General features: G+C 41.6%; 1 protein-coding gene across 1 annotated transcript; it reads left to right on the forward strand.

The window, feature by feature from the left end:
* Positions 1–4: 4 nt before the first annotated feature.
* p2rx5 (purinergic receptor P2X, ligand-gated ion channel, 5) lies at positions 5–24,226 on the forward strand. Its single transcript, XM_080779985.1, has 12 exons — positions 5–238; positions 5,943–6,093; positions 8,367–8,438; positions 10,375–10,450; positions 11,144–11,228; positions 11,488–11,568; positions 12,506–12,647; positions 20,170–20,303; positions 20,414–20,507; positions 20,611–20,676; positions 21,385–21,473; positions 22,452–24,226. The coding sequence occupies exons 1-12, from the start codon at positions 93–95 to the stop codon at positions 22,729–22,731; spliced, it is 1,416 nt and encodes a 471-aa protein (XP_080636111.1). The 5' UTR covers positions 5–92; the 3' UTR covers positions 22,732–24,226.
* The last annotated feature ends 867 nt before the right edge of the window (positions 24,227–25,093 follow it).

Here is a 25,093-nt window from a genome sequence, read left to right on the forward strand (position 1 = left end):
TGTGTGAGATCCTCTCTAGCAGCCTCTGCAGTGCAGGCGATCATCCCCGAGTAGGCTACTGACCCGACTGTCTGTCGCACCGTGCAGGAGGAATGGATTATTGGAGCAGAAGTTGTTGGAGAGGCTATTTCCACAATTTCTTTTATTTTAAAACAGAGAAATTGGTCATCGCCGAAAACAGAAAAATTGGAATACTGTTTAGACTCTTCCAAGTAGCTGTGTTGGCATATCTAATCGGGTGAGCTGCCCTTTACACAATACACACATTGACATTACTCTTGTATGAGTAGCCTAGATTAGAATGATTATTGATTTACAGACAATGTACGTTTACAACCGCAGTTTAAGTAAGCTGTTTATATAGCTACATATAAAGTTGACTATTAAGCCAGTAAACTGGAATCAACCTTATTAACATGCCATGTTTTGTGTTTGGGTCGGGAACGTTGAAAGAAAGTGTATAGCCATGACTATATCCCGCCCCTAATCAGTGATGTCACTGCAGCCTATACAACTCTACAAAAAATAAACCATAGGCTACATCATGCTTTCATATTAATTGAGATTAACCTATTAAGGATATAGCTATAGGCCTATACTTTGCAGGAGGTATTTGAAGATTTCTAATTTTTTAACTACAGTAGGCCTATAGGCAGGCTTTTGAGGAAGAACAGACCCATTCACATGAATGAAGTCCCAGTCATTACATTGCAGTAGGCATACAGTGCCACATGCGCTGCAACTCCATAGCCAGCTAATGTAAAAATATATATATATCAAAAACCTAATTTCATATTTAGTCTACTTACTTACTTATACTTACTTACTTACTTACTTACTTACTTACTTACTTACTTACTTAGGCTACTATCCATTACTGTGTCAGTGTGTCACATCACTGGAGAAACTATAGCCTGTCATAAAGTTAAAAAAAAAAAGAAAAAAACTTTCAATTTCATATAGGGTGAAATGAACTGTTAATATCACACACTGCACATTATCAATAATTCTATACACTATTGAAACTTTAAATATTCTTCTAATTCCTCCTAATAAAGTATAGTTTATACCAACACCATGCAGTCACCTGTATATTTATCTGTATAAAAACACATTGTACTTCATTTCTATTATTTAGTAAGTATTCATAGCCTTAATACTGTTACCATTGTTGCTCAAACCCTTGTCATATAATCCTTTGTCATGATCAATCATCTGTTCTGATTTGGTCATTTCTGTCATTGGTCGACAGCCCGGGATTGACAATTTCTGAAATATGTATCAGGCTATTTCAAATACAGAATACTGTTTTGAAATCTATTGTGTTGTCTTCCTCTTTCTCGCTGACCGAGCTCTCCCTCTTCCTCCATCACGTGCTCATTCTCTCTCTCTCTCCCTCCCTCTCTCTGCCTCTCTTCTCTCTCGCTCATCGAGATCTTGACCGACGCCACACGGAAGAAACCGTTGCCAAACAAGAGCCTTTTGCTTTTTTTGATTGATTGAAGTATATTTATTAACAGATTGGAGAGTTACAGTACATTTCACGCACAGCTAAATACAAAACTGTTAAACCTGTGGACGGCACCATGAAGCATTACACTTGTTTGCAATAGGGTCCACCATGTTCAATTCATCATAACATTTAGAGACGTACTGTACAAATATATACTTCTATATAGCCATAAACAGGACATCATCATAGAGGAGGTAGAAAGGGAAGAAAAACATATATACAGTGAGGGGGGGGAAAAGGGGTGGGTGGGGGATTCAGATTTTATGGGGACCAGTTTCGAATTGCAGCCGTCCGTAAGGTGCCCTTTGAAAGTGGTTTTGAAGGAGTCAAGGGATTCGCATGTCTTAATTGAGCCATTGAGATGACAGAATGTTGCGTCATCTTCTTTCACTCCATCGGGCCGCAGTTATTTTACAGCAACGGCAGGTCATGTAATCAAAGAATATTCATGTGATATTCAATATTCAATGATTTATTGCCAAAATCAACTCTCAGCTGATTTTGGAAGTTGTTTAACCCCTTAAACCCTTAGTTGACCTCAGCTGACCCGCACGGTCAAGCTCCATATAGCTCTGCTCTAGTTTACGCCTGCATGTTCACAATGCATCAATTCAACACACACGTTGTGGCCTGCATGTGTGGCTTGTAGATTGGATATTTTCTTTGCCCAATGTTTGCCCCACACACAATAGCAACACAAATAATAACGGCAATAATTGCAATTTGCAACAGCAATAATGCTTGCCGTGACCTGTACATTTCTCGTTGACGCAACTCTTTCTGATGGCTTCAATGGCTCTGTTTACAGTTTACACTGACACTGCTATTAATGCCAGTTTGTGCTGCTGGCGTTGGGCATTTCCAGTCCACATGTGAACATAGCTGGGTATGTATACCACACAACACACTATGGGCACCCACCACCACCGCAGACACTATCACAGACATTATGGGCACCCACCACCACCACCACCACAGACACTATCATAGAGGACACCCGTATAGTGTAAGCGGAAAATCATCTTGCGTGCTCTTGCCAGCTAGGGTTATTGTTCAGGTTCCAGTATCCACTATCCAGCCAGGTTGGCCAGGTTATCGCATGGCTGAAATACTACTAGGCTCTCTCTCTCTCTCTCTCTCTCTCTCTCTCTCTCTCTCTCTCTCTCTCTCTCTCTCTCTCTCTCTCTCTCTCTCCCCCTCTCCCTGCACTCCCTCCCCTGCTCCCTCATTCCCTCCCGTTCTCTCCTTTCCACAAGTCGGGAAACGATGCAATTTAAGTTTCACAAGCCTAGGAGGAAGCCCAAAAACCTTCCGTGAGACCTTTTAGGAGGGCCATTCAAGCCGCAAGCGGAGCCTGCACTACCACCGTTGCCCAGCGGTGGAGCCTGCAGAGCAATTGCGGCTCAAGAAACCACCACTCCTGAATGAAGTGTCTGGTGCTGGGAGTCTGGTACAACGCACAGGGTCCTGGCGGTACTCCTGGTGAGAGCAGGAGTGGACCTGGTGAGACGTAGGAGGGGCCCGGACAGAGCCTAGTCCCTCCACATGCCAGAATTGTACCTCCCAGTTCCGGCAGAGTATAGTTCCGGAGTGGATCCAACGGATTGTGTGGCCTGGTCTTTCTGGTAGCTACTGGGACGTAAGTCGGGACTTGATCACCCCGGCTGGGTCATCCGAGTGAGGGGTATGATGTTCGCGAGACCCGAAACCCCGATGACCTTGGAATACATCACTGAGGATACGTCCCAGGTGCATCCAAGCGATGTATTTTCGTTCTTATATAGAACTTTTAAGGCATTGATCATTTTGTCAGGGATACCATACCATATACTTTAAGAATTTCAAACATTTTGGCTCTGTCCACCGTATCAAAAGCCTTTGAGAAATCAACAAAGACTAGCGCGAGATTGATGTTGCATATAGCTGTGATTCCTCAATAATCTTACGTAAGCATAGGATTTGACTCAAAGTGGATCCACCACGTCTAAATCCGTTTTGATTGTTTCGGAGTAGAGGCTCAACGGATGGGGATAAGACGATTAAGGATAGACAATTAAGCCTATATAGCTTTCAAGCTGTGATTCTCTGGTTTGGGAATACAGATGCTCCACATATTATATTATATGATCTATATTCCACCAGAAGCGGACCATATTGTGCTCGATTTGTTGGCGATACGGTCACGGTGTGCTGGTGGAAGAAAGATGTAATTGATGAATTATTATCTGATGAATTGAACATGGTGGACCCTGCTGTAAACAAGTGTAAGGCTTTATCACGGTGTCGTCCACAGTAACAGCTTTTGTATTGACTTGTGCTTTTGTTTGAACTGTACCTATTCTGCATACTTAGCCTACTGTTAATACAATTTTCAATTTATAAATCAAACCATATCCATAAAAAGAACCATATCCATGATAAAAAGGAGCACTTTGAACCATTTTCAACTTTACATCTTCAAATAATTGGTCCTCACTAATGCTCATGATGAAATAGCAAACATCTTGCGTCTGATTGGTATCCTATGGTCGGAGCATTGAGAAACATTCCTAGAAATGATATAATTGATGTTGATTGATTTAATTCTAAGCTAATAGAAATATGTTTGTCCATTTGCCATTTGCAGTGTTAAACACAGCATTAACACCTCTGTGGCGCCCCATAATTATGTGTGCATTGTAAGGTTCTGTGGTGTGGCTATTGTCATGTCAGACCTCTGAACAGTGTTTGTGGCAATTAAGTTTGTAGAGGATTGGAGCAATATGGTACACCTTATTGGCAATGTGTGGCCCTCAGGTGCCCCTGGCTGCTGGGTGTGGCAGCTGACACAGTAAGCTGGGTTGTAGCCTACAACGTGGCCCATGGTGTGATACATTTGATGTATTCTGGTATACTTACTTTTACTTTATACCTTATCAATCAGTCCATATTGGCTTATAGAGGGTATACTGCATGCATAAAGTGAGTGGCAAAGTGAGTTTAACATTGTTTAACGTTGTTTAATTAATGGGATTTCCTGGGATTTTCTCTGTGTCTGTGAAGCCTTTTGAGCTGCAGTGAACAGTGATATCTGCTGGCGAATCCCATTGCCATATATGGGATTTGCTGGCTCTTACATGTTACGTCACACTCCACAGGGAAACCAGAGCACTTGTTTGAGCCAGAAAACCCCAGACCACAGAAAATCTACTGAACTAAGGTTCAGGTTTTCTTTGGGTGCAATTGCGCTCAGAACACCTAGTGCCATTACATAGCTTGTCCAGCATTGTTTCGATTACTGAACTCGGCCAAGAAGGAACACATTGAGCCACACCAGCTACCTCCATCAAACTGGTATCTGGGGCAAATATATGGTACCATGTTACCCATACCATATTTCCAGTCATGGACATGTCTGGAAGTCACTGGGGATTAGAAAGCTCTTAATTGCTAGGATAGAAATACATCTTACGATGCACTTTTGGGAAAACCTTTCAAATGACACCAGTGCACGTTGGCCATGCACCTTGTATGGTATATGGTACCAACCAATCTGGGATCCCATCGGCAAAAAAAAACGAGTTCCTTTGAAATTGAGTCGCAGCGCTCTGAATCTGTCTTGAGAGGTATCAAGTTAACCAAGGCAGGGTGGTTAAGTTAAACGGCAGGGTGGTAACTATAGGTGCAATTTACCATCGACATCTATCCAAACAGAAAAGTCCTATCTGAATGTATTAAACGACGTCAAACTCAACAACATTGCAGCTGTACGGAAATATTGAAATATCCTGTTGGTTTCATAAAAAATCCACTGTGTAGATATACTTTCTGTCCTTGCAGGTGATTCTTTTGTGTAGGAGTTTGGAAGTGCTCGTTTGATATCACTCACGCCCTGCGCGTGCCGCACCTGTTTTGAATTTGCACATAATGCAGGACAGGAGGCAGCGGGACGTTGCTTTGTTGAAAAGCGAGCGCTTCCAAAATCTGACGGCAAGATGGCCGCCCGCGGTCTGCAAATGGTCAATTAGTTCCTTCACTTAGGGTCAGTGGAGGCTATGAATGGAGGGTATATGCGTGTGACTGTGACATCATCATCATACCTGGAAGTTATGCGGGAAAGAGCCTACTGAGTGGGAACTTTTCTGGCCTTGATATCCGATACTGTAGTGTACATCCAAACAGAAACGTCCTATATCTGATTGCATTAAACGACGTTAGACGACATTAAACTCACTTTTACAAGTCGATTTGCCACTCGATTTCCCATTCACTTCATGCATGCGCATACCCGCTCTATTTGCTTTCTTCCCAGGTTAAATTGGAACATTCTTTCATCGTTTCTTCCCCCCCCCCCCCCCCTGATTTTGAAAAGATTCAGATTTCATGCATAAATGTTTTTGAAAAAACCCCCAATGAAACTCTAAGCTGAAGGTTTCACTGTATTCCACAGGTGGGTCTTTGTTGTGAAGAAGGGCTACCAGGAGAAAGAGGAAGCTATTCAGAGCTCCGTCATTACCAAACTCAAGGGCGTCACGCTGACCAACAGCTCCCACTCTGGGCTCCACCTCTGGGCTGCCGAGGACTACGTCATACCCCCGAATGTGAGTGAGAGAGATCATAATGTCTGTTGTGTTGTGTTGTGATAAGGCGGCGGCGGCGGTGGGCCAGCGGCTCAGGGGTAGAGTGGTTGGATGGATGGTAATTAACCGCAAGCTTGTCAGTTTGAACCCTGTGGGCTCCCCCCAGAGTTAGTGTCGAAGTGTCCTTGAGCGAGACTCTGAACCCCTAATTAATAATAATAATAATAATAATAATAATAATAATAAAACTTTATTTGTATAGCACCTTTCATGACATGAAATGCAGCTCAAAGTGCTTTACAGAAAAATGGAGAATAAAAGAAAAGCAAGGCAACAACATTAAGAACAAGCAGTAATGCAATACAGTGAGGACATGAATAACAAAAATAAAAGATCAATTAAAAGCAATGTTGTAGAAGTGGGTCTTGAGGTGAGCTTTAAAAATGTCTACAGAGGCTGCCTGACGAAGGTACAGTGGGAGTTTGTTCCACGCCGTCGGCCCGTAGAAGCAAAAAGCTGCTTCCCCGTATTTTTTAGTTGCCTTTTTTTTTTGGCAAAGCGAGCAGGCCAGCAGTGGAAGACCTTAGGGGGCGGTTTGGAACATATTTAGGCAGGCAGTCATGCAGGTAGGAAGGTGCGAGACCATTGAGAGCTTTATAGACAAGTAAATTGCTCCTGATGTGCTGGTTGGTGCTTTGCATGGTTTCCACCGCCATCGGTGTATGAATGTGTGCGTGAATGGGTGAATTGTATGTAAAGCGCCTTGGATAAAAGGCGCTATACTATATAAATGCACCATTTACCATTTTACAATAAATGACAGCAAAAAGATTAGGCAAAAGAATCACACAAATTACATATCTCAATTTAAGATTTCTGGATTTTCATAAACTTTTTTTTCCCCGGGCCTAAATTCTTTGGTCAAGTAAAATAAAATTCCCTGCAATCATTCATGACAAATTCAGGCAATATCTAAAGCACAATATAATTTAGAGCAATTATCGACACATTAATCATATCAAAAACCAGCTCAGTGGCGTTGTGGTTAGAGTGTCCGCCCTGGGACTGGGAGGTTGGGGTTCGATTCCCGGCCGGGTCATACCATAAAAGACTTTACAAATCTTTGGATTGGGGGTATGTCCCTGTGATTAGCTTCATGTCCAGGCGGTGTACTTGTACATCAAGCTGCCTCACGCTACAGCAACAGGAGATAGGCTCCTGCCCTGTGGGCCTCATGGCTCGGCAAGGCTTATACTTACTTAATCATATCAAATATCAGACAGAATTTACATCACTCCTTTTCTTAAATAGATAAAAATGTATCGAACCTCTAAACCAGTACAATTAATTCGCCCTTTTGGTTTTCTGTGCAGTCTGATCTCCCAGACTGGACTTCATTAGGAACACAGAGTCACAGACTTAGCATCATGTGTAGGAATGCAACACAGCTGTTGGTCTACACTAGTGCTTCTCAACCAGTGGTCCGGGGACCACCAGTGGTCCTTGAGGGGGTTCCAGGTGGTCCCCTGCATGCAGCTAAATGATGGAGAGTTGGTAACCAAATGGTCTAGAGATCTTTAACTCTTGAGAGTGTAAAATGTATGCTCTCAAGAGTTACCTTATTGTTAAACATCTGCATTACTTCTACACAGTAAGTCTACACAATTAGAGAATGTAGAATAATAGTTTTTTTGATCAACGTCTGCCTCTTATCTCTCCTAATGGTAGCAACATCAATACAGCATGGAATTGTGGACAAAATTGTATCCAACAATAACAACAATATTCAAGGTTTTGTGTCTGAGAGGCTAAATGTCATCAAATGGTGGTCTGTGGCTCAAATGCTGTTTAAATAATGGACCTTGATACAAAAAGGGTTGAAAATAAACTTTTATCGTTTTTTCATAAATCAGTGCTATGAACACACTTTACGTCTGTGTGTTGTTTCGTAAATATTGAACCAATGGAAAGTAGTAAAAAAAAACGCTTTGAACAAAACCTTTTAACTCCATTGGACCCTCAAACCGTCTGCTAAAGCAACTAACTCCACCACCTCTCCCCCTCTCATGGAAGTAATTGACAATATATACAAAGTCACAACACCAACTTTGATGAGACAGTATTGCTTTGTTTTCAAAATATACGGTTTTCTTAATTTCATTTCCTGAAAAAATTAGCATTTTGGAGTTATGAGGTTTCCTCCCGACAGCAGAGATATAGTTAGGTGGTTTCTTGCCGATAGCAGAGATATACAACAAGTCATAAAACATGAATGTCTTTATTTTTCTTTGTAGGGGGAACAGGTGTTCTTTATTGTCACAAATTACATCGAGACACCAAATCAAAGACTTGGGTTCTGTGCTGAGGTGAGTATATATGATAACGTTGCGCCAACAACAAGCAACACCACAGTCTCCTTTATAGTTATATAGGCATATTTAGGTTTTATTAAATGTTTATTCATTATTATTCACCATGAGTTTCTACCAAGTTAGACACTGTCTATATTCCACCACCAGGTGCTCCACATAAAAGAAAATACAATAGGACATACTTTAAATAAACACATACATTCAACAATTCTTACTATTAACCCATTTGGACTATGCATACACATTTATTTCACCCACCTTTTTACTGTAATGTGACAATGAAGATGATTAATTCGGCACTGCCTTCCTGAAATAAAAATATATAGATAAATATGATTAATTTCAACATGCAAGCTAATTTGTAATCTCAACACATCCGGACACCATGTAATTAGAGCCTACATTACTGACAGTAAAGTAAAAAATAAATCAATAAACACAACATTTCCAAACTACATTGTTCTACAATTGAACCATATACTGCTAGCTTTAGTGATATAGATTCGTAACTCATGCAGATGCAGATGCAAAAGATACAAAGATGCAAAGCTACACTGTGTAGCTACACTGTGTAGCTGTATTCACAGCAACTACAAACTTCGGATGCATCTTTGCATCTTCATGTCATTGGCTTCCATTGACAATGAATGGCAGACTGTAGCTTTGCATCTGCCGTTGTGAATGCAGGAAGGATCAACATATGGAATGTCAGAACAGGTCAGCTCCATATATGGAGATCTAAGGGTTTGAGGTCAGATGTAGTACAGTACAGTACAGTATGCAGTCTTCTCCATGTATGGTTATCCAGGGTTAGATGAGGTCTGTGTCGTGATCTCCATATCTGGAGATGGCCATATATGGTGGCGTGATGTGTCACAAGGCGCCATGTCACAAGACGTGACCATATATGGAGGCGTGATGTCACGATGTGTGACCACATATGGAGGCATGATGTCACGGGGCATGACCATATATGGAGGTGTGATGTCATGAGGCGTGACCATATATGGAGCATATATAAACTACACCACTGAAGTGTATAGTTTAGAATAGTCAGCAGCCCTTATAGGAGTTAGGACTGAAGCCATACACCAAATTCTTACAGTAACAAACAAATGTATGTATGTATGTATTTGGTTAAAATGGGTAGGGTTTAAAAATAGGCAAAAGTTCTGAAATGTATGTATGTGTGTATGTATTCAAAAGGGGGGCCTTTTTGTAAAAAGGCCCAGCCCACAATACCTTCATATATTTAAAAATATTTCCAAAATAGGGTTACGTATGTATGACTGTATGTTAGTATGTACCGGTATGTCAATATAAGCCACTGAGCACTAGTTGGCTATGAGACGTCCATCTAAAACCGGGCTATAACTGGTATAAAAGTGAAAGTGTTTTAGCGGCCTATATAGGCTTAGCTTAGACGTCGATTAGCTTTTATTTCGTTTTTTTTAAACGTCTCCTCTTTTTTAAATGTCTATATGTCTATATCTATAGGTCTATATGTAGCTGTTACAATTTACAATTTAGGCATTTAGCAGACGCTCTTAATCCAGAGCGACTTACATTAAGCAAGAACAAAAGCATGGGAATACATCACATAAAAGCAATAGCTGTTGAAACAACGTTGTTCATAACGTCTAACCTAAACCTACTAGCCTACACCACTAAAAGAAAACTTTTTTTAGACCCATTCTTAGACGTCCATTTAGACGTATTTAGCCACGGCAAAAATGCTCATGCTCAAACGTTTGAGATGATGTCTTGGACCTATAGTTTCTCACCTTTCATTTTCTGTGTGTTTCGTTTGACATCTGTAAAAAAAACCAAAAAAAGGAAAAAAACCTCTTTAATAGATTATTTTTGACTACAGATTAGCAATTTTCAAACTGAGTAAATGGTGTCATAATATACTCATTGTCCCTCGCAGAGCCCCAAGGTGCCAGATGGACAATGTTTAGAAGACGATGACTGCGCGGAGGGTGAAACTGTAATAGCGGGCAACGGTGAGAAGATCTACCAAACTACAGCCATATGTATCTGGGAGGAGAACCCTATTAATACATTTAGGCCTGACATCAAAAATATTAAAAAAAAGTCTTCTGAAAGAATATATATATATATATATTCAAAGATTTGTGCCGCATTTTTACGATTTTTCAAAAATAGCAGACCTACAAGTTCATGGCGCGCCACTCGGTGGCGCGCTATGAGCTTGTAGATCTGCTATTTTTCAATATAGCTAAAGCATAACATAATGCTTAGTTAAAACACCAAAAGGGGTTCCCGTCCAGAATTACATGTTATTCACATTTGTAATTATGTTATGTTCAAAGGCATCTTTTGTTTTGGGAATCTGTTAATGTTAATGTAATGAGTATTACGAATCATGTTCTGTTCTGTAAGTAGGATAGGCATTTATAAGCTTTTAGCTTCTGCCTTATTCTCGTTGATCATCTTCACAGCTTCCATTCATTGTCTGTAAATATTGTATTTGAAACTGAAGGATGATCAAATAAACTAAACTAAACTAAAGATAGAGGTAATTTGTTTCATAGTTTTGGTTACATTTTCCCAGCTCAATGAACAAATATTTTCCCTTCTTTCTGTCTTTTTTATTATTTTTTCTTCCTTTCATATTTTAGCAGAACCTTTCTGTTAAGATCCATACCCAAGAATCTTTCTTTTCTCTTTGTCAGGATTAAAGACTGGATTGTGTGTAAACAGCACGGGGACATGTGAGATTCATGGCTGGTGTCCTGTTGAATACAACAGAAGACCAATGTGAGAATTAACCGCCCCGAGTTTCAACTTATCTATCAATCAATATATATCTATAGACCTCTGCGAATTCACTCCTTACTATTAGAACTGGCCTACAGGCCAAGGCTTTATAGCCATTTAAACTGCCGAGATATGTCCCACCGCATTCTCGCCACAATCGTTTGCATTGACTGACATACAGTAGTTACATTACATAAGTCTATTTATTGCTGCTATGCTGCGTGGTTTTAACACAGTCATTCCTCTCTTTCATTTCCAGAGAGCCCTTATTGTCCGAGGCGGAAAACTTCACCATCTACATCAAGAACTTTGTCCGCTTTCCTAAATTTGAATTCTCCAAGTGAGTGCTTATTAAGTGCCGGCGCTTTTGACTGCTATAGCTATACGGTTCCACACTTTTAAGAGCAGGGGCGTTAGAGACATGCTGACCGAAGGGGGGTGTAGATATCCTGATGCCTGGTTAGAATAGCTTTGAGACTAGTGCAGGGGGACGTACTATTTATATACCGTAGTATATGGCACTGGCGAGAGAGCAGTCATCTGAGATGTCCTTGACAGCAGGCCATTGCCCCCGGGACAGGTGTCAGATCAGAGGGGGGCTATCCTGCTATAGCTGGGCTGGGCAGCTCCCACACTAGAAAACGGCAGTGTTGTTTTTTCCAAATTCAACAATAATGAATAATTCATTATGTCATGATCTCGAGAGTTATTACGCCAGCCATGAGCCCGATGATTCATTGCCATATGCACAGCCAGCGTATAGTGTATACTAGTGCCAAATGGATTGTTTGTATGGAGACTCTGCTCGTTGCTATGTTTAAACCGTGACGTATGCGGTCTGAGAATGTCATAGCTGTGACAGAGAAGTATGCATATGACATTAACCTGTTACTTGAAATGCTCGCCGCCGCCACGCTTGGAATGTGGGCATTATACGAAGCACGCCGTTATACGTGCGTTGCGTGTCGAAAGCCTAAATTGGAAGCGGCCTAATTCCGCGGCGTATTTAACCCATTCTGACCTGAGATCAGATTCACACGAGGTTTCCACTGGGACACACACTGGTCTGATGAACCCGTTCTGACCTGAGATCAGATTTAAAAAAATGTCTGTCGATTTTTCAAAAAAAAGCAGACCTACAAGCTCGTAGCGCGCCACTCGGTGGCGCGCTATGAGCTTGTAGATCTGCTATTTTTAAATAGCTAAAGCATAACGTGATGCTATAGCACCAAAATGGGTTCCCGTTCAGAATGGGTTAACTATTTCGTCTTATATAGGTCTAATGTCCTTGACACGTCCGACGACACATACTTGAAGAGATGTTCCTATGACGGAGAGAGCCATCCTTACTGCCCCATCTTCCGCCTGGGAGACCTGGTCAGCAGGACGGGACACGACTTCCAGAACATGGCTGTTAAGGTATTGTATTGTATTAGTACTCTCGAGTTCGATTCCCACTCGGGCCTTTCTGTGTGCAGTTTGCATGTTCTCCCCGTGCCCTCACAAAAAACATGCAGTAATACTGGTCTCTAAACTGCCTCCCCCTGGCCAGCCGGGGCGCCTGATGGAGGGGAAAGGAACTGGTTGGAATAACGTGTTCCTCCCACGCGCTACGTCCAACCAGGGAAACTCCCCCCTGTCAGGAGCAACTTGGACACTCAGGCATGAAGGAAGCATGAGTTCAAGTCCGTATATGGGGACTAGGTTGGCGGAGGGTGTGTATAGAGCCCAGGATCACATTAGATGATTGACACAGGGGTGAAAAATGAGTTACAAAATCGTGGGATAAAAGTTATTAAAAAAAAACTCTCAGTTCAGTCAGATAACTCACCAATAGATTGAACACATATTTATTGCGACCCACAGGTCGCATTTACTATGAAAACGTGCATTTTCCGTCAGTCAGTCGCGTCCATCTGTCCATCCGTCACCGTCAGTTCTGAACAGTCCTGAAAATTATGGCCTACCTGGTCACCTCATCAAACCCTGTACACTCAAGAAACGCTCCATATATGGCCAGTACAGAATTAATGCCATATGTTGATCAGACCGCCCCATGCCAAAGCGCCAGCACTCGCCCAGCAGTCTGCTGTCACCCAGGCAGGTAGGACTAGGACATCATCATTCTTTACCGCTGTGTAAAAGGGGAAAAAGGACTAAATCATATCATGAATTTGTATCTACAGTCCCATTGCAAGTTGCTTTACTCTGTCCTCTACCCTGAGCCATCCCACCCTAGCATAATGACTAGGGGTTAGGTTGGCTGTAGTGAAGTCGGTCAAATAGAGTAGGCAGGTGTCCGTGGAGTGAGATATTCTGAAGCCAGATTTGAATTTGTAGTTTTTCGTTTTCCTTCTATTTAGATACTTTTCAACCTGTTCATATACTACCCTCTCTATGACCTAGAAACAGGGCGGTAGTTACTGGGGTCTAATTTGATTCCTTTTTGACAATGAATGGAGCATTTACGTCATATGTGGACGAGCACATTGGCTATTCCTGTCCTACACAAATGACAATGAATGGAGAATTGCCAGAATTGTACCTCCCAGTCCTGGCAGAGTAGTTCCGGAGTGGTTCCAACGGATTGTGCGGCCCTGGTCTTTCCCAAGTGGGTCTGATCGAGGGTAGCTACTGGGACGCAAGTCGGGACTTGATCACCCCGGCTGGGTCACCCGAGTGAGGGGTATGATGTTCGCGAGACCCACTGAAAAATGACCTTGGGGTTGGGATACATCACTGATGATACGTCCCATGTGATTACCTTGGGATACGTCACTGAGGATACGTCCCAGGTGATTACCTTGGGATACATCACTGAGGATACGTCCCAGGTGATTAACTTGGGATACATCACTGAGGATACGTCCCAGGTGATGACCTTGGGATACATCACTGAGGATACGTCCCAGGTGATTACCTTGGGATACATCACTGTGGATACGTCCCAGGTGATGACCTTGGGATACATCACTGTGGATACGTCCCAGGTGATTACCTTGGGATACATCACTGAGGATACGTCCCAGGTGATTACCTTGGGATACATCACTGATGATACGTCCCAGGTGATTACCTTGGGATACATCACTGAGGATACGTCCCAGGTGATGACCTTGGGATACGTCACTGATGATACGTCCCAGGTGATTACCTTGGGATACATCACTGAGGATACGTCCCAGGTGATGACCTTGGGATACGTCACTGATGATACGTCCCAGGTGATGACCTTGGGATACATCACTGTGGATACGTCCCAGGTGATTACCTTGGGATACATCACTGAGGATACGTCCCAGGTGATTACCTTGGGATACATCACTGATGATACGTCCCAGGTGATTACCTTGGGATACATCACTGAGGATACGTCCCAGGTGATGACCTTGGGATACGTCACTGATGATACGTCCCAGGTGATGACCTTGGGATACATCACTGAGGATACGTCCCAGGTGATTACCTTGGGATACATCACTGTGGATACGTCCCAGGTGATGACCTTGGGATACATCACTGTGGATACGTCCCAGGTGATTACCTTGGGATACATCACTGAGGATACGTCCCAGGTGATTACCTTGGGATACATCACTGATGATACGTCCCAGGTGATTACCTTGGGATACATCACTGAGGATACGTCCCATGTGATTACCTTGGGATACGTCACTGAGGATACGTCCCAGGTGATTACCTTGGGATACATCACTGAGGATACGTCCCAGGTGATTACCTTGGGATACATCACTGTGGATACGTCCCAGGTGATTACCTTGGGATACGTCACTGAGGATACGTCCCAGGTGCATCCAAGTGATGTATTTTCGTTCTATGTTGATACGGGTGTGGTTTTTATACAGACGGGGTGACTCTCTCACTAGTTTGACATTTTGCGGGATGTGCCTCTGGCTGATGGATAGGTTTGTTACTGTATGTGGACAATGAATGGAGCAATAGAGGGGGGTCTGCGTCTCTGAGAGATTTGGACGGCACAGGTGTGATTTTCATACGGAGGGGTCATGACTCTCAGTCTCTCGCTAGTTTGAAATCCTGCGGGATGTGCCTCTTGTAGTGTTGTTGATTCATATTTACGTATTGAAACCATATACTGTAAAAAAAATATGGACAAAGCGTTCCCCGGGTCTAACATGAACGTAAAATGAAGCCTGTCAGTCCTTACAATGGAAGTCGCCATCGTTCTAGATCCATTTTGGTCCAGCTGGCCATTGGCTGGCCCAGACAACGAGGCGGGACTTCCCCCCTTCTTCTCCGTTGGTTTTTATTTTGACTCGAGTGGGAGGGGAATCCCGATCATAGACTGTAACGGTAGCCACGCCCCTCAGAACATACGCAACTTTATGGTCATTTTTTAAATGAATGGGACCATAATTTTCCAAAAAGAATATTATGACATTAGAAATGAGACTTTATAAACTAGTGACTGGAAGAAGAAAGTATTCATGACCATGTTTATTAAGGTAACTAGAATTTCGGCCCCCTTCGGGGGCCTCATCCCAGTGTCGTTGCAGCGCAATATGGGAAGAAGGAGTTGACAGACTCCACTTCATGTTTCAGCTGTGTTTTTAAACTCAGTAGTGTGCCCTGCACATGTAGTAACGGATGGGTTATAAATTATTATAGTACTGTACTGCACTCCTTAGTATTGCACTGTACTGTAATGTTGTCCTCTGTACTGTACTTTACTGTACGTCGTTACTGTACTGTACTGTACTGTACTGTACTGTACTGTACTGTACTGTACTGTACTGTACTGTACTGTACTGTACTGTACTGTACTGTACTGTACTGTACTGTACTGTTGTTAGTGTTGTTATTGTTGTTTTTCTTATAATGATTATTATTATTATTGTTATTATTATTACATGCATTATTGTTCTGATGTGAGCTTGTTTGTAAATGAGTGAGTTTACAAAGAAGCTTATTGTTAGCTAAGCTGGCCACTTAAGCACCCTGACCACACCCAGCACAATGACATTAGCACCCCTGGCTAGTTACAGTAGCTGGCCACTTAAGCACCCTGACCACTGCAACAATTACATTAGCACCCCTCCCCACCCCAAGGATGGCCTATAGGTGAGGAATGTTGTTTTTCCAGTTGTAGATGGGAGATCATTAAGATGCTGCTGGATCCTGTATTAAGATGCATCCTTACTTCCTTCCTTTCAAGCAAGGGAATTTAATTGAATGCCTGGAAATGTACCTGTAATTGTTTTGTCTGTAACTGTAGAGTTTTTTCCACTTTTGATGTAAGGGGGCAGAGAGGTTGATTTAGGGGGGCAAACACCCCTCCCCCCCCCCCCCGTGGCGCCAGGCCTGCAAATCCAGAAGTATAATTTCCACTTTTTAAAGTCCATGCACTGTAGTGAATAGCATTTATCCATTTAGATATATTGAATTACTTATTTTTACACAGGAACATAATGTGTGTCTTTACAATAACTGTAATGTAACAATAATACTAATAATGTAATGTAATAATTATGTAATTAACGAATTAAATGACCTTATTTTATTCTGAAGGCAACCGGATGTCTTAAATTAGCTAGCTCTCAAACAGGAATTTCTAAATTTGCTTATTAGACGGAGCCAACTCGCAGGCAGTGCCTCAGCCCAGATGCAAGAGAGGATCGTTACAGGATTGTATAGGACACCAGTTTTGGTGTGACACAGACGGCTACCACATATAGCTTCATACTGGGTGAAAGTGTCCTTCCAAAAATGATTTTGTCGCTCGAAATTCTTATTCACAATGACATCGAGTTGATGTGTTTGTGTTTTTAGGGTAATTGTTGCATAAGCGCTATTTCGCACTCGAGACCGGGCCATCTCCCTCCCCTGTGTCTGAAGCAGCTAGCATGGAAGCTATATGGATTATGGAAGCTTTCCCTCCGATTGCACACAACCATGCCGTTATCCACGCGTCCATCCGATTGCTTTTAATGTAAATGTCCCATCCACTGAGCAAAAGCGATATAAGCGCCTTATTCATTCATTCGATTCATTTGGGTGTGTGACATGTGTGGGGCTGTGCAGTAGTGCTGTGGGCTTTCGGACGGAGCTGCTGTTCGAGTCGCTGAAAGGGGGAGGGGACTTGGGATGGCAGTGTAGAGTAGGCACGACATTGAGGGGTAGAAACCATCCCGGTCGCGTGGTTCATCTAACGCGTGTGTCACTGTGAAGGACTGGCCCCATTAAGTGAACGTAGTTGGCGACAAAGGAGCAGTGAAAGGGGGAGGGGGCTTCGGATGGCAGTGTAGAGTAGGCACGACATTGAGGGGTAGAAACCATCCCGGTCGCGTGGTTGATCTAACGCGTGTGTCACTGTGAAGGACTGGCCCCATTAAGTGAACGTAGTTGGCGTAGTAGACGCCAACATGACGATTCTGACGTAGGCTGTAGAGGTTGAGCAATAATAGCGTGTTTGACAAAAGTAATATTTAAACAGTAAATAAGACATTTTTGGCGAATGCAATGTAGTCTATATGTTTTCTGGGAGTGTGCAGGTTTTATTTTGCATATAGAGATGTGTGGTGAAAGTGTGGTTCGGTGGGAGAAAGCTGTTGGATAAACGGCCATGTGCTTATGTACCCCTGTCTATTAGGGTAGCAGGATACTGTACTGCACTCCTTAGTATTGCACTGTACTGTAATGTTGTCCTCTGTACTGTACTTTACTGTACGTCTTTACTGTACTGTACTGTACTGTACTGTACTGTACTGTTGTTAGTGTTGTTTTTCTTATAATGATTATTATTATTATTGTTATTATTATTACATGCATTATTGTTCTGATGTGAGCTTGTTTGTAAATGAGTGAGTTTACAAAGAAGTTTATTGTTATTATTATTATTATGATTATTATTATTAGTATTGTTATTGTGATTATTACATGGATTATTGTTGTGATGTGAGCTTGTGGCTGACTCACTATCTAGAAATTAAAAACATGGCACTTCATTGAAAATAGGTTACAGACCCCTGTTATATGCGCTTGTTTTGGGATTATTTTTATAGACCTATTTACTTGTTTCTATGAGACATGGCAACGCCAACAGCGCAGCGAAAGGCATCCACGTCTTTCTCTTGTGAAATGCTGAGATTAGAAACGACCATAATTATTTCATTTCTCAACCTTAAAAAAAATATAAAGACATCTCCATAATCCTTTGGAAGTGTGTGTAGCAAAAGTAGTCGGCATTGTCATGGTTGAAAGTATTCATGCAACACTGACGCTGTAAGCTGTGTGATGCTAACGCGCTAACACCGTTAGCATGGTCTGTGTTGGTCAAAGGAAAAAGGATAGATATGAAACTACTGGTCAAAATGTCATCCAAAACACAACACCTAAAATCGGAATGTGATGGTGACCTATTGAGCACAAACAGACAATCATGATTTGCTTGCTGGACCTATAATTAATTTATGTGCATTACATTTCCACCTCGCACATATAAATCAAAAGCAAGATGGATGCTAACGCGCTAACACCGTTAGCATGTTCTGTGTTGGTCGGAAAAAGGATAGATATGAAACTACTGGCCCAAATAAATGTCATACAAAATACAACAGCTAAAATCGGAATGTGATGGTGACCTATTGAGCACAAACAGCCAATCATGATTTGCTTGCTGGACCTATAATTAATTTATGTGCATTACATTTCAACCTCGCACATATAAATCAAGCCACAGTGCAGTCAGAGAGTAGTTCACAGGTCACACACAGGAGCAGTGAAAGGGGGAGGGGACTTGGGATGGCAGTGTAGAGTAGGCACGACATTGAGGGGTATAAACCATGCCGGTCGCGTGGTTCATCTAACGCGTGTGTCACTGTGAAGGACTGGCCCCATTAAGTGAACGTAGTTGGCGTAGTAGACGCCAACATGACGATTCTGACGTAGGCTGTTGAGGTTGAGCAAGAATAGCGTGTTTCAGAAAAGTAATATTTAAACAGTAAATAAGACATTTTTGGCGAATGCAATGTAGTCTATGTCTTTTGTGGGAGTGTGCAGGTTTTATTTTGCATAGAGAGATGTGTGGTGGAAGTGTGGCTTGGTCGGAGATAGAGCACGAATGAACGGCCAGGTGCTCATGCACCCCTTTCTATTAGGGTAGCAGGATACAGCCTAGGTGAAGTTGGGCCCAAATACATGGACTTCTATGGGGCTATGGGTTTTTCTGGGTCCAATGACAGCGCCACAACAGGCCATTATATGAACTTTCATTTCCTTAGTGGCTTCACAAAATATCTGTCTGACTGCCCCCCTGATTGAAACACACCGGACACAGGGCTGCCTTGGCTCGTAGTCTTTACTTGTCCGGTACACTGAACCAAATCACAGTCACATTGCCTGTAATCACCACCACTTAATCACATAATGACCCACCTGTCTCTAACATCCTGGTACTCTAGAGCGCCGCAATCCCGCCCCCTTTCAGAAAAGCGAGTGGCCCAGGAAGTGGAAGCCCCATACATTCTCCCATCGGCACTTTTAATATAATTTATTTAAAGACGGTTACGCCGCGGACAAAGCCAATTCGGATCGTGACGAATCATGACAATGAACACAATATTTTGGGACGATCAAATCATTAGAAAGAAGAAAAGAAAGTCAGGAGACAACACTATTTGTTTTACTTTTCGTCTTATAAATTATTTGATCGGCCCAAAATATTGTGTTCATTGTCATGATTCGTCACGATCCGAATTGGCTTTGTCCGCGGCGTAACCGTCTTTAAATAAATTATATTAAAAGTGCCGATGGGAGAATGCATGGGGCTTCCACTTCCTGGGCCACTCGCTTTTCTGAAAGGGGGCGGGACTGCGGCGCTCTATATGCAATACAAGTGGCTGGACACTACACCTCTCTCTCTCACTCTCTCTCTCTCTCTCTCTCTCTCTCTCTCCCCCCCCAGGGTGGTTCCGTCGGAATTCTTATCGAGTGGAACTGTGATCTGGACAAGGATTACTCACAGTGTAATCCGCAGTATAGTTTTACACGTTTGGACATGAACCTGAACAACTCTGTCACGTCGGGATACAATTTCAGGTATAGATAATATTTTCCTATGCTGCCGTATGTGTGTATTTTAAGTACACGGATCAGGGTACAGTATTTGATGAACTTTTTTTTTCCATTAATTATTTATTTCCCCCCAGATATGCCAAATACTATAAAGACGAAAACGGTGAAAGCTACCGGACTTTGTATAAAGTGTTTGGGATTCGCTTCGATATAATGATCAATGGAAAGGTACAGTATAGGATAGTGATTTTAACTTTCTCTCTTTACAATCAGTATAGAGAACGTTTTGGTGTTTGGACGTTTCAATCTTGTGCTTTTTTTTTTTTTTCAGGCTGGGAAATTCAGTATCGTTCCTACAATGATTGCCCTTGGTGCTGGCCTTGCTTTGATGGGAGCAGTGAGTATTGAAATATTCAATGTACTGTATAATGTTTGTCCAATAACTCCCAAAGATTTAAGATATCACAAGATGGGGTATTTTGTTTTTATTACTTTTTCAAATTTTACACAGAAACATTAAAGGAAAAGACATCACACAAATAGACCGCAAATGAAACAAAAACAAGACAAGAAGTCAATGGAATGCTTTACATGAGTTGTTCTGTGGTCTGTAAATATGGTTTCTGATCTATCTTCTTTGGGTTTTCTTTTAAATCCCTTCTTAACATATATTTTTATTAAAAGGACTTAATTTGATTCTATTTTTATATTTTACTTTATATTGAAAAAAACATTTTGGGCGGTAACCCCTTTTGGTGTTTTAAAGCATTATGTTACGGTATATACTTTAGCTATCGGAAAATAGCAGATCTACAAGCTCATAGCGCGGTACAGAGTGCCGCGCTACGAGCTTGTAGGTCTGCTATAGCCTATTTTTGACTATCACTGACATAGAAACATGAGGTATTTCAGAAAACTGCCGGGACTGTCCGCCTTTAATGGGTTAAGTCGTGTTTTTATTCTGCTGCTGAATCGATTTAACATTCTCTTTTCAGTTTTATGCAAAGCACTTTGTAACTTTTGTGTTGCAATTAAAGTTAATTATCAATTGGGCTCGCAAATACTACAGTACGCTTTTAAATGTCAACACTCTTCATGTCTCCAGGGAGCCTTTGCGTGTGAAATGATACTGCTCTACATGATGAACACAAGCGCCTTCTACAGAGAGAGGAAATTCGAAGTCATCGATTTCAAGTATGACTCAGTGCCAGTGGTGTTTGAAAAGACATGCGAACAAGATGAAGCCGTACAGTAAAAATCCTCAGTGTTCATTAGAGATGGAATGCCGTGATCCCCCCCCCCCCCACCCCCCCTCCCTAAAACATGATCATCAGGTACTACGATTATACTAGGAAGAAATGTTGTTTTTGGCTTGGTCTTCAACCAGCCAAAAGTCTGAAAACCCACCTTTTCAGACTCCATCATTGCCCGTAGCACTTACCCTATAGCCCCTTAGATAGCACTTTTTGTAGACTTGGATAGCATTTAATAGACTTATAGCATGCGATGTAGACAGCACTAGGATTGCATTTGTATGTAGTCATAGCACTTTAAAGTATATATGTATAGTATTGTATAGTATATATGTATAGTTTCATTATATAGAGATTCCACTGTTACGTTCTTAGCTTACGCATGTTTCATGAAAACTACGTTTTATGTATGTGATGTAATTGCCATGCTTTTTTGTTCTTGCTTAATGTAAGTCGCTCTGGATTAAGAGCGTCTGCTAAATGCCTAAATTGTAATTGTAAATTGTAAAAAAAAAAAAAAAAGATAAGTGTACAGAAAGTGTTCCACCTGAACTGAAGCCGCACCCACAGCTGTTGTATGATAAAGGGAGAGAGGGGGGTTAGGGGAGGAGATGATATTGTGATGTCACTATATCGCCGTCATTTCGATTGGGGCCTTTTGTCTTTCAGGAAGAAACCAAAAAATACACACAGGGAAGACATATTTCAATATCCTAACCACACGTGGGGGGTCTATTAAGAGTAATGTTAACTCCATAGACAAAAAAAATCGCGGCGCTCCATCTTTATCAATTAAAAAAAGAAAAGAAAGAGAATGTATACCCCAAAATGGACCCATTTGCATTTTGTACACGCTCAAGAGTCGAATTGACACGCTGCGTTGCTTTTCTGTAAAACCTGAAAGGATGTACTTTGACAGGAAAGAGATGGACCGGGCTAACTCCAAGCACAACAAGGCGAGCCATGCCCGAAACAAAAAGTCCAGGAAACAGGCGGCCGAGGACCCCAACTCGCTGAAGGACGGGGCGGCCCACGACGCGTCCCCCTCCTCGGACACCGAGCCGGAGAGAGTGCCCACTATCCCTCGCAACACCGGACAGCGCTACTCCGCCATTATCGCGCAGCCTGGCGGAGGAGGAGGAGGAGGAGGAGGAGAGGCCAAACAGCAGCAGCATCTCACTTTTGCGCCAAACACTTAGCAGCTGATGGGACAACAACCGAACCGCGGTGGTGGTCTCTATACTGTGTGTGTTTGTGTACAGTGTTAATGTATAGGCAGTGGTGGAAAGTGACCAAGTACTGTACTTAAGTACAATCTTTGAGGTATTTGTACTTTTACTTGAGCATTTTTCGATTTCCAATATACTTTTACTTCTACTCCGCTACACATCTCAGAGGCGGATATTGTTACTTTTACTCCCCTACATTAATATTTGACAGCTTCAGTTATTTCGTAGATTTGGATTATTATTTACAAGGCATATACATTGCCCACTTCAGCCCTATAAACATTTTTTGGCCATTTCAAAATATTTCTTATACACATTTGAAAACCTGAAATGAGACATTCTGCATAATGAATACTTTCTACTTTTTGGTACTTTTAAGTACATTTTGATAGCAACACTTTCGTACTTTTACTCGAGTACATTTTGAATTTCCGGACTTTTACTTGTAACGGAGTAGTTTTACATTGCAGTATTGATACTTGTACAAAATGTGAGTACTTTTTCCACCACTGGTGCGTGGAATGAACAAGAAACTGTGATTTTTTTCCCACCACCTCTCTTCGATCAGCACATCTGCTCCATATTGCATTTATTATAAATGGAGTAAAGCATGTTATGATTTAAGGTATCTTAGCCAGAGGGACAGGTAGGTTACTGTAATATCCTGCTGTAGGCTCCTTCAAACCTTCACCAGGAACCCAGTGCAGCCAGATATACATACTACTGTAGGATGGACGTTTTTTTTTGTTTTTGTTTGGTTTCTTTTGTTCAGGCAATTGCAATTAATTGGTTTCCACTTTCTAATCTAACGTGCCATAATGTGTTATAAGGTGTCAAAACCTTTTCCAAGTACCTTAAATGTATAGGCTTATATGATCTATGATGAAATGGAAACATTGTTTTTCAAAGTGATGATTTGGGAGACATTTATGTGGGTCCAAAGAGCGACATGGTGAAAACCTGAACACTGTGTGAAAGGTCTTATACATCTCGACTGAGCCGTTGTGAAAAGGGATAAGTACTTTATATCTGTTTAAAAAAAAAAAAAGCATGCTTCATGCACTATGTTGTATCGGCTGGGATAGTTTATATTTAGTATTAGTTTTTATTTAGTGTTGTTTTGCTGAAGCTGTGTTGTGGCTATTAAGAACACACAGCATTGAATGAGTGAATTATTATTTATTATAACTTATTAATAAGGGCCTACATAGCATGCTGTGTACGTTTAAATTATAGATTTGTGTTCCGATATATTGATGAGTGCAATAATTTGAAACGTGAGGAATACCCTTCCGCTTTGTTGCTCCTGTTCATATTTATTGAACGGCCTTTTTGTTGCCATGTCGTGTGTTTTATCCTATTGACCACATGGTCTTATATGTATCATTGAACAGCTGTTACGGCAATATTTATTTCAAAAGTCCAATAAGATTTCTTAACCATAGTCCAGGATCGAGGGACATCATCTGACATTTCTTTGTGTGTACAGGAATTCTTTACATTTAGAGCTATAATTTACAGACGGTAGAATATTTTAAAATGTTTATTTTATTGTCCTAGTCCTGGCCACTATTAACCCCAAATAGCCACTGGAATTCTGTGTGTAGTTCCGTGAAGTCAATATTGTTCAATAAAGGGGTGTTTTTGGGTGTGGGCATGATTCTATCAAGGTGTTTTCACCTGGTTCAATAGTCTGGTAACGTTCACTGTTAAATAATATAGGCCTGTTCAATGTTTTAGAAGATTTGCCCACTCTTCCCCCTCAAAAAGAATGCCCACTCTTCTGGGTGCCCACATTTCCCTACTAGTGCCCAGGTTTCCTGGTGCCCACATTTCTCAAAAATATAGTGGCCAGTTTTCCCTCTCACCTAATTGGTTGAAGTTGGCAACCCACATGAAAATGTATTTTGGGTGGGAGTGGGAGATATGGGGAGACCTCCGTTTACTGAACAAATACACTACTAGCAATGATTACTATCAGAATATAGAAACTGATGTCATTTCACAATAAAATCCTTGGTGGTAATTTAACAGATATACATTTGTGTACTTTGGAGTTAAACTGATTACAAGGACATTCAAATTGGCATCTCCGGAATACCTAATATAGAATAATAAAAGGTGAGCACAAACGAGACTGGTTATAAGTAGAGGCAATGCTGTTGTGAAAGTGATGACGAGTATCACTGTGTTGTATTACCTGCTGCAGCTGTGTTGCAGGGGTGGGCATAAACATGGATTCAGTGATATATAGTGATTTTTAATGCCACAAATATCAAATCGTCAAGTTTAGAATCCTTTTTTTTCTCTCTCGTATTTGTATTTATTTCTT

The sequence above is a fragment of the Protomyctophum bolini genome, assembly GCF_963924005.1.
Source record: "Protomyctophum bolini genome assembly, chromosome: 13".
In the NCBI taxonomy this organism is placed as follows: Eukaryota; Metazoa; Chordata; class Actinopteri; order Myctophiformes; family Myctophidae; genus Protomyctophum; species Protomyctophum bolini.

What these genes read in the sequence shown, in the direction of transcription:
- p2rx5 (XM_080779985.1), top strand. Translation starts at nt 93, where the DNA reads ATGGATTATTGGAGCAGAAGTTGTTGGAGAGGCTATTTCCACAATTTC. An exon ending in GTGTTGGCATATCTAATCGG is followed by an intron (nt 239 to 5,942) that starts GTGAGCTGCCCT and finishes TGTATTCCACAG; the next exon opens with GTGGGTCTTTGTTGTGAAGA. An exon ending in CCTAAATTTGAATTCTCCAA is followed by an intron (nt 11,569 to 12,505) that starts GTGAGTGCTTAT and finishes CGTCTTATATAG; the next exon opens with GTCTAATGTCCTTGACACGT.